Source organism: Quercus suber, unplaced genomic scaffold (assembly GCF_002906115.3).
Source record: "Quercus suber isolate HL8 unplaced genomic scaffold, Cork oak 2.0 scaffold_72, whole genome shotgun sequence".
In the NCBI taxonomy this organism is placed as follows: Eukaryota; Viridiplantae; Streptophyta; class Magnoliopsida; order Fagales; family Fagaceae; genus Quercus; species Quercus suber.
This window is the reverse complement of record NW_027069537.1, coordinates 1,485,437-1,495,809: the sequence shown is the minus strand read 5'-3', so window position 1 is coordinate 1,495,809 and position 10,373 is coordinate 1,485,437. Positions and strand designations below refer to the sequence as shown.

At 40.7% G+C, this 10,373-nt stretch overlaps 1 protein-coding gene across 1 annotated transcript; it reads left to right on the top strand.

The window, feature by feature from the left end:
- Positions 1-6,167: 6,167 nt before the first annotated feature.
- Positions 6,168-8,184, top strand: LOC136067438 (uncharacterized). The gene is made up of 4 exons (XM_065773301.1): positions 6,168-6,211; positions 6,320-6,676; positions 6,784-7,318; positions 7,411-8,184. The coding sequence occupies exons 1-4, from the start codon at positions 6,168-6,170 to the stop codon at positions 8,182-8,184; spliced, it is 1,710 nt and encodes a 569-aa protein (XP_065629373.1).
- The last annotated feature ends 2,189 nt before the right edge of the window (positions 8,185-10,373 follow it).

The following is a 10,373-nucleotide window of genomic DNA, read 5'->3' as shown; positions in this document are numbered from 1 at the left end:
ACGTTATGAAAGTGTGGAGAAACATCCTTCGTCCACACCATAAACTCGCTAACATATCTAATAATGTTGTGAGGGACAAAATTACCCTAACGTCTAATATGGAGAAAATCAATAGCAGCAAAGGTTTGGGTAAGGGACTGAGCTTCTCCAATTAAGTGACCATAAGCAGTAAGAGGGGGAGCATAATTCTTCAGGGCATTGATAATTACTTCTGAATCACCCTCTAAAACAATGGCTGAGAGACCAATATCATGAGCGAGAGAGAGGGCCTTAATTGTTGCAAGAGCTTCAACAAATGTGACCATGCTTGGGAGATGGATCTTCTCGGCCATAGAAGCCACAACCAATCCATTATCGTCCATGATAACTACACCAATATCAGCTGCATTCTCATATCTAAAAACTGCTCCAACATAGTTTACTTTAAAAAAAGTACTGGCGGTAGGTTTCCAAATCACAGATTGGGAAACTCGGGGGAAAATATCAGGAGGCTTAGGGGGAATTGCTTTGAAAAAGCTAGCTTGAGCAACGAAAACATCTGGTACACTTTGACCCACTGGGAAGGGTTTGGAACCTATCCTTAAAGAGTTGCGCCTGTACCAGATATTCCTTATTGTTGTTGCAAAAAACTCTAGGTCTATCGCCTCCATAATCACATACTTCATCAGTTCTCTAAAATTCTAGAAGTGGGTATTGGCTAGAAAATTCCAGCTTGGATGTGATTCCCAAACCGATGCCAGATGGGTACACTCCCACAGAGCATGGATCACATCAATTCTTCAGAGCCAGCTTTGCAGTGATCACACACATCCTCATAAATCACCTTGCAACGAACAAGATTAACTTTCGTAGGAATGGAATTATTGATAGCTCTCCACAGGAAGTTCCGAGCTTTATTAGGAACAAATAATCCCCAAACTTTCCTCCAAATATTTCGAATCTCGACTTGGTCTATTGCACTCCCCATGCTCTGAGTCTGAGTTAAGAACCAATAACCTGACTTTACTGAGTAAACCCTTGTAAGAGCGAATGACTAATACATCGATTCGATATTATAGGTTGAAATTATTATTATTTTTTTTAAATTGTCAAAATATTTTTTTATTAATTTGAAAATTAAATGTTTTTAAGGCTATAATATGTTTAAATAGTAAAAGAATCTTGGATGATTTGTCTTGAAGGTTATAATATGTTTAAATAGAAAAGAATCTTAGGTGGTTAGGAAAATGCTCACAAAACCCTATTTCACCAAAATCACTAATTTTGATGGAAAAATAGTAAATTATACCAGAATCTAAAATTGAGATAATTGTGAAATTTAAAATTTTGTATCTAAAAGACATTCCAAAACACATAAATCTTATTATGACTTTTAAATTAAAAATTTTAAGAAAACAAAATGTAGGGAAGTAGTTTTTAACACAAGTAGTATTGGGCGCCCTAAATGAGGGTAGGCCCAATATTGACCGGTCTATTTTAATGGCTGACCTTTCTGAAGGAATCAAACCTTGGACCAAGCATTTAGGCAGGACATTATTCTCACTAGGAAGGCTAGAGATTCGTAAGCCAAGGATGAGGTGCTTGTCGAGCTCTCAAGGACGAGATACTTGCTGTGCTTTCAAGGAAGAACTTTGGAAAATGTAGAATTGTCTGGAAAGCCTACTGAAGCTTTTTGATAAAGCAACAATCATCTCCGCATTAATGAGACTCACCTACTTTGCACAGTTGTATTTATTGATGAATGACTAGCCTAAATAGTGCTTAGAGCCTCAAAAGTCTCAATTCATTATGAAAATAGGGAAACAAGAGTCTTATAGGACAAGAAACCTTTCTATTATACAGGGACATTACATTCTAAAGAAGAAAGGAGGGCAGGTATAAGGAAGGATAAGGGCAAAGAAGGAGACACATAGAAAATTAGAGAGAGAGAGAATTTTAGAGAGAAAATATAGCCTTAGAAGAGATTCAAGTGTTTGTTCTTGAGCAAATAGTAACAAAGTGTATAGTATTGCCTCTTGCATGAATAATATAGCCTCATCTTTTTAGTTTCACATAGAATCTTGTTCTTGTTCAAATCTCTCATTGTGGATTATTAGTAAACCCTCCTATTAAATTAATTGTGAAGCTAAAGTTTTGATTAAGATTTTTGGTCCTCACACAAAAATTATCGAAAATGGGAAATACACAAATTTCAAGGGCCAAATGAAAGAATTTGATCGAAAAATGGATTTGGCGATGGCCTTGCAAAACTTGGAATTATTTATGGGAGTTGAGTTTGAAACTAGGCAGACCCAAAGATTACCGATGACTATTGTTGCATTTTTAAGCCCACCAAGAGAAATAAAGTCCAAAATCCAAGAACTAATAATGGGCCTTGAATTCTAATTGATATCCAAGTATCCAACGATAAAGACAAAAGTAGAATAGTATACGTCCAGCAGGAAAATGTATACAAAATGATGAATGTCCACTGATAAGAAATAACAGTAAAATAGCTCGCATCCAATCGTAAAGTAATAATTTCTCCACAAAAAAAGAAAAAAAAATCGTAAAGTAATAATGAATTATCCTGCATTTGACTATTTAAGTATTTGCAAATTTGAAAGTAGAAGAATAATAACTTATTAGTCTCAAACTTGTGCGATGCAAGAAAAGATTTGTTGATTTTTTTTTTTTAAATGAAAAATGAAAATAGTAAATAAGACTAATAAGTGTTACTCCTAACTTTTCTTAAAATGATGTGATTATTTTCTAAGGGCAAAATTTAAGTACAGCATTTAAAGCATTAACATCAGTCACAACAAACTAGCCTGAGGTTAAGAATATAGCTAGAAACCCACACATCAGACTTAGTAAACTAACCATAAAAATTTAGCAATGAACAATAATCGCCACTTGTAGCGAGATAGTCTTCTCGCTAGTGCTAAAAAAATTGTTTATTTTTTTTAAAAAAAAAATCTTAAAAATTTTGCAATGAACAATAATTGCCACTTGTAGCAAGATAGTCTTCTCGCTAGTGCTAAAAAAAAAAAAAAAATCTTAAAACTCTCTCTCTCTCTCTCTCTCTCTCTCTCTCTCTCTCTCTCTCTCTCTCTCTCTCTCTCTCTCTCTCTCTCTCTCTCTCTCTCTCTCTCTCTCTCTCTCTCTCTCTCTCGTTAGTAGTAGTAGTAGTAGTAGTAGTAGTAGTTGAAACTATCATGAACTACAATGTTTGGATTTGGTGGTTGGGGCTAGTCAACGATGGTGGATTTGGGTGTTTGAAAGTTAATTTTTATGAATGACGTGTTTGATTTAATTTGTGCGGCGAGTGCGAGGTTGGTATTGATTTTTTGTTTGATTTATGCAGTGGTTGCTCAGTTTGTGTTTTTTTTTTTTTGGTGCAGTGCTTATGGTTGTTTCCGATAATGGGTGTCATGATGGCTGGTTTGGTTTGAAGGTGATTTTTGTGACTATAATCTCGTTTCTTCTCTCTTTTTAACAATTAATTGGTGCTGGGTATCACATCAATGCATTGCTAAAATTGGGTCCCGATTTGGTTGGTAGGAGATGACCAAGATAGGTTGTGATTTGGGTTTTTGGAACCGGTTGAGATGGGTTTTTGGTTGGTGTGCGATGGTTGGTTACTAGCTCAACACTTTTGGTCTGAAACCTAAGTTTAGATTTTTTTTGGATTTTAAGGGTGGATCCAAGACACTGTAATCTAGTGGTTGTGTACGACAGCGGGATGTGGTTGTGCTAAGAGATGTAGTTGTATTAGGTGGTTGTGGGTTTTGGGATTAAAATTGTGAATAGAAAGAAAATAATATTTAATTGAAATTGTGATATAATATTGAGGTTGATGTACATACATAAAAAAAAGAAAAAAAAAAAAGAAGATAGTTAAACTTAAGAAAGTAGTGTTTTTAAGGTTAGTTTGGCTAAATATTTGAGGAAGTTAATGTGAATACTCTTAGATGTTATTCCTTAAGTTCCTCTCTTAAAATCATGTAACTATTTAATTAAAAGTACACTTCCACCCATGAAAAAAAAAAATCACATGTCTAAAATTTAAGAGGTGAACCTAAAAAACAACACCTAAGGTATTATACATAATTATTGTCCATTTTCTAAAAAAACATATTTAATACAATATATTAAATTTTCTAAATTAAGCTTTCTATATTTGTTATTTGAAAGTCTTTTAATTTTTTTTAATTTTTTCTTTTTTCAAGAAAACATAATGTATTTTGCATTCAATTATTATATAAGACGAGATTTTATAGATAATGTAATGTTTGGTTAGAATTTGTTTTTAATACTCCTTTCAAACGATCCATCATCTGTACGTCTTGAATGGTTGAAAAATGAAGCAGATATAATTAAATCTATCACTTATACCAAAAAAAAATTGAAATTTAATCAAGAATCTACTAATGAAGGAGCTCCATTTTCTACACAAACATCTCCTATCAAAGCATTACCAAAGTGGACTGAAGTGAACCGAAATGCTACACTAATGTGGCTCAACATGAGTATAGCGATAATAAATACTATGTTTTAGCTTTTAAATATTATATAAATAAAGATATAGCTAATCCAAATGATGTAAAGTACGATTTTATCCATTTTAATTTTTTTTTTAAATCCACAAAACAACTTGTAAGGACTCAATTTGAATTGAGTGTTGGGTTTTCAGCCCAACAAGCCCAAACAATAAATTTATAGAGAGTGGGCTGACAGGCTTAGGTGCTGGTCGTTGATCACCATGCCCAAACTTCTCTTTAAAAAATGGCTAAGTATTTTCTTACGAATGAGGGAATGCTCCTCGGCCTGTGGCCGAGGAGGCTTTTTGTTCTTCCCCCTCCCTCTCCTTTTTGGCGTTACTAGCTCTTCTTTTATAGTTTTCATCTTCCTATCTTTTGCTTCCATCTGTTGATTGTCTATTCGCCTTTTTCTCTGGTCGTCCATCCCATCAGAGGCTTTATCGATACTCAAGTGGCTCACTCTGATCAACGTTATCCTGCCAAGGGGTTACCTCTCCATTAATGCGGCCAGGGGGGTTAGTTGAGGGCATTAAATGCGAGAGTGACAGCTTACCTTGGGGTTAGCCACTCCCTGGAATCACTCTTGTCAGGCCGAGGACAAGGTATCCTCGGCGTGGATTCAAGAGAATAGGCTTCCCCCTTTTCCCCAGGAATAGCTTGCGCTCCTCGGCATGGGCCTTGGGCCTACTATATGATGGGCCGAGGCTATCAGGCCCACGGACCCCACAATAGCCCCTCAAAACTCTGCTGCACGTTCCCTCGAACGGGGAGGAGGGTTTTGATACACGCGGATCCACTGGACGAATGGCCTCACTTTGGTTTATACTGATGCTGGCGGCTTCTTGACTGCCCGATGCGCGTTTTTAGCGTTTCGAGAATTAATGGGTGCCCACATTAAATTTTTGACGGCACCACGTTCCCCACTTTAACGGCATGATCTCCTGCTTTTATGAGAAACGGTTTCATTTGGGAAAATTAAGGGAGAGTATAAATACTTGTTTGACTTGCCCGGTTTCATCATTTTCGCGATTATCATTATTGACGCACATAGTTTGAACTTGGTTCGACTGGCACATTAGTTGAAGAATATCGTCATACCTCTGTAAGTTTTCTTTTTCTAGTGACCCCAAATTTCCTTGATTTCACTCTTCTTTTTCTTTTTTAGAACTTTTAGTTATCTTTGGGGAATGGGTAAGTTTAAGGAGTTAGTTGAGTCCGAGGAAATGATGAACAAATTCATTGTTGACTATGGATACCCGGTAATGTGAACTTGAAATACTGCGAAGAAGGAGAGTGGTACCTTAAGAGGAGAGAGGGTGAGGTCGTAATTCCAATAGTTGCTTTTGTAGAAGGAGGGATGAGAATCCCTATGAGGCCGGTGACCCTCAATTACCTCAGGCATTTCCGCCTGTCCCCCACTCAGTGTGCTGTGAATGTGTTTAGGATACTAGGGTGTGTAGATACCTTGAATGAGAAACTGGGGCTGAGACTGACTCACCATGATGTGAATTGGTGTTATAATCTTCATCACCTGAGGGGTAAGACGTATTACATGAAGACAAGGGACGATAGGGTTCGTCTCATCCAGTGTCTTCCTGACTCCAATAAGGGGTTGAACCAAGATTTCCTCATAGTGTCGGGAGAATGGCACGACGGCCTTCATTGCCCAACCGTAGAGGGGAAGCCAGGTAGGGCGTCCGAAGTACAAGATAATTTAGGTTTAGTGCCTTTGCGTTTTATACCTATATACTCAACTCGGTTGACTAATCATAATAATTTCACTTTTCTTTTCACAGATCCACACGCCTTTGCACGTCACTTTCACCTGGTCAACAAAGCGGATTTGGAGACCGTTCTCAGGTCGGAATTTTCTTGAACGAATCTGACAACCAAGTCAGAGCTGCTCATAAAATCCTCGGGTGTGACCCAGCTCAAACGTCATTCCCTGTTCCGCAGCACGTAATTAGAGCTCGTGATCCTCGGCTTACACAGATTACCGTGGTGGAGAGCGGTTTCTCTTTTACTGGGGGGTCTTACATACCTGAAGGTATTCCGCTATCGGGTCCCTCTTCATCCCAGCAAGTAACGGTGGCCGAGAAAGGACCGCCTAAGAAAGCAAGGGAGGTGGTCGAATTGAGCTCCTCCGAGGACGAGTATAGTGTATTTGACTTAGCTGATCAGCCCGAGGATCCTCCCGGTGACCTAGGGGATCCTCACTTATCCGAAGCCGATCTTCAGTCTTTAAGTGTTGGTACCCAAGCCAAGATGGGTTTAAAGAGGCAGCCCGGACCAATCTTTTTGACCTACTCGAAGGTGGTTCCAAGAAAGATATGCCAAGGGAGTCACAATCCCAGCCCCCAGCACCTCAGTCCCAGGTTCCAATCGTGCAAACCAGGTCATCACCCACCCCTATAATAGCTGCCCCTTCTACTGAGTCCCCTGATCCGAAAAGGAAAAGACTTTCTAAGGGTAAGGATCCAATGGATGGGAGCAAATCTCGTTCTTCGCCCGAGGAGGGTAAGACTCGTAGACCCCCAAAGCAGTTGAAACTTGGTGATCAAAAGAAAGGCAAGAAGGTCATCCAGCAGCCCCAGGCCCAAGCGTGGCTGCCTGCTGCCATGCTCCATGACCAGCCCCTAATGGATAACGCGTCAATACGAGAGTCTCAAGGAGACGAGGGGGCTCTCGTAGCCGAGGCCCTAGAGAAATCTCTTCTTCTTCCCATTGACATGGCTGAGTTGGAGAAAATGAGTGGGGTAGAGGTTGTCTTCGACCTTAAGAAATATCTAGGCATGGTAGGTCCTTTGGCAACCATTCTTTTTACTAGAACTTTTTGTTGCTTAGTACTTTGCTTTCTCTTTATAAAGCTGCTTGTTTTTGCTGGCAGGCTATCCAGGCCCTTTTTAGGTTGGGCGAAGAGGTTGGCGACCATAGTCACGCCTTGGCGCAAGAGCGCGATAAATTCCTAGAAGCGGCTAAAACTCTTAAGAGATCTGAGGCCGACCTAAAAAAGGCGACCGAGGATCTGGCAGAAATGACGAAGGCCAGGGATATTGCTGTTTCTGACCTAGCCGTGGTCAGGAAGCAAGCTGAGGATCAAACTGTCCACTTGCAAGAAGTTGAAAGTCAATTACAGAAGGCCAAAGAGGACATTTCCTACATGAAGGGAAGTTTGACCAAAGCAATCCACGACAAAGGTGTTGCCGAGTATGCCAGGGACGAGGCTGTGAGAGCCAGAGACGAGGCAATTTTTGCAAAAACAGACGCTGAGCGCTCTGTGGACGAGGCAAAAGAAGAGGCTTTCACCGAAGGGGTGGCTAAGACTGAAGCCACCCTTCGGGCTCAAGTTCCTGCTGTGTGCAGGCATTATTGCTCTCAAACTTGGCATGAAGCCCTCAACCAAGCAGGGATTGACGCCTCGTCTGATCTTAGAAGGGAAGATAGGGTATATTACCCTACTGCCATTCGCGAGGTTACGCCTGCTGCTCCTGAGGAGGAATCTTCCTTACCATCGGTTGAAAATCAAGACAAGACCGCCGAGGATGCTCCGTTAATTGGTCAACCATCCGAGGAGGTCGAACCCCGGATAGCGTTGGGGGAAGTCGTAACCGAGGGTCAGGAAAGACCTCAAGACGTGGCCAGTCCTCCGACGGGCTTTTAGAGACCTAGCTGTTGAGCTTTGGCCCTAGCTTTTTGATTTAACTACTGAGTTGAAGGAACTAGTATACGGCCTAGGATAGCTTTGTTTATGTTTTTCTTTGATACTATCTCGTTTCCTGCCTCAGTGGCATTGTAAGGGAGTCGTGTACTTTCTTTTTGAATCGAATACTTGAGCTTTTGCTTTCGTTCAATGATACTTTATCCTGCTCGTTTTGCTATTGTATTCTACTCAATATTTGTATTTCATTCTGAAGTTGGCATCACGGGACCATCTGTTATCATCCAAATATAAACCGAAGGGTTGTATTATCGCCTGACATTGAGTAATGCTTTGGCTTTTCTCGGAGCAGTTATTCTCTTTGTGGGTTCGAGTCCGAGGACCATGCAATACCTTGGCTCTGTCTACCACTTCAATTCTTTTCTATAAATATTGAATATAATCGGTGTGTGTAGTTTTACCATAGGTTTGGGTCCGAGGACCATGCAATACCTTGGCTCTGTCTACCACTTCAATTCTTTTCTATAAATATTGAATATAATCGGTGTGTGTAGTTTTACCATAGGTTTGGGTCCGAGGACCATGCAATACCTTGGCTCTGTCTACCACTTCAATTCTTTTCTATAAATATTGAATATAATCGGTGTGTGTAGTTTTACCATAGGTTTGGGTCCGAGGACCATGCAATACCTTGGCTCTGTCTACCACTTCAATTCTTTTCTATAAATATTGAATATAATCGGTGTGTGTAGTTTTACCATAGGTTTGGGTCCGAGGACCATGCAATACCTTGGCTCTGTCTACCACTTCAATTCTTTTCTAAAATATTGAATATAATCGGTGTGTGTAGTTTTACCATAGGTTTGGGTCCGAGGACCATGCAATACCTTGGCTCTGTCTACCACTTCAATTCTTTTCTATAAATATTGAATATAATCGGTGTGTGTAGTTTTACCATAGGTTTGGGTCCGAGGACCATGCAATACCTTGGCTCTGTCTACCACTTCAATTCTTTGTAATTAGGGATTTGCCCTCAGATCGCTTTATTGGGATGATTACTCTTTGCGTCAGATTAGGATCTTTACACGTGGCATTGATCTCACCTCTAACTCGAGGCCCCATCTTTTTCATTTATGAAGCGCCCTTTGCCTGTTCGTATTCCGCGCTTGACGCTCCGGTGCACGAAACGCGCCTTCATTAATGCCCTCGTAAATTGACACGAGTCCAACCGTCCGTGGCCTCCTTGGAAATTGGGACTTCATTACTGATCCAGATGATAATACCCTTCTCGAATTCTGCATGAATTAATTCTCACCAAACTCTCATCCCCTATATAAAGTAAGCAGATGGTTACCCCACAACCCATGAACCTCTCAACGCAACCAGAGCAAAACATCTCCTTCCAACTTCACATGCCCTTTTAACAACCCCGCCGGAATTGTCGCCGGGACTGAAAAGAACCGGTATGGCCGCAGCCCCCACTGGGCTTTCAGTGCGGCAGAGTCCAAGCGTAATCCTGATGGTGCCCTTCGAGGTATCCCAGAGGGGTGTTGTTAGAGAACCTCACGTCTTTCCTCGGAGCACACCCCCGACGAGGAAGGCGCACGAATTCACCTCATGGGCGGTGCTCGAGTGTTGCCATCTCCAATGGCCAACACTCGAGCGGAACGGAGAGAATCGAGGGAACATCACGGGGAGGGTCCCCCAAGCCCCTGCGTCCGCTCCTCTCTTTGTTCCAGCTCTGCCCAGCCGAGGAGGGAGTGGTTGGGGGCCTGAGGGCATGATTGTCCTTCACCTCCTCCACCATGTGTCAAGCTCTCCCATTCTCTTGGTGCCAGATAAAAGCACGAGTTGACACTTCCCTCCGGCTAGTTCTCCCTTGGGGCGGCTTCACCTGGGCCTCTGATTGTAGGAGTAGCTAGGAATAGCAGGTGGCTATTAGCTTGTAAATTTACTTGTAACACAGGCCTACCTGAGCCTCTGATTGTAATATGTAATTTTTCTACGTTTGAATTAATAATATCAAGATCTTTTATTGTTCTTTTTCGTTGTTGTTTTTTTTTTTCTTTTTTTTTTTCTTTTTTTTTTTTTGCACAATAAATACTTAAAATTTAGAACTCTCATCTTATTCAATCTGCTGTAAAACAAATATTCATAACTTGGAACGTTATCTTTTTCAATCTACCGTAAAA

Excerpts from the sequence above, each read along its gene's own strand:
- LOC136067438 (XM_065773301.1), top strand. The coding sequence starts at position 6,168 with ATGGCACGACGGCCTTCATTGCCCAACCGTAGAGGGGAAGCCAG. Across the intron at positions 6,212-6,319 it reads AACCGTAGAGGGGAAGCCAG|ATCCACACGCCTTTGCACGT; the intron begins GTAGGGCGTCCG and ends TTCTTTTCACAG. Across the intron at positions 6,677-6,783 it reads TTGAGCTCCTCCGAGGACGA|CCAAGATGGGTTTAAAGAGG; the intron begins GTATAGTGTATT and ends TTGGTACCCAAG.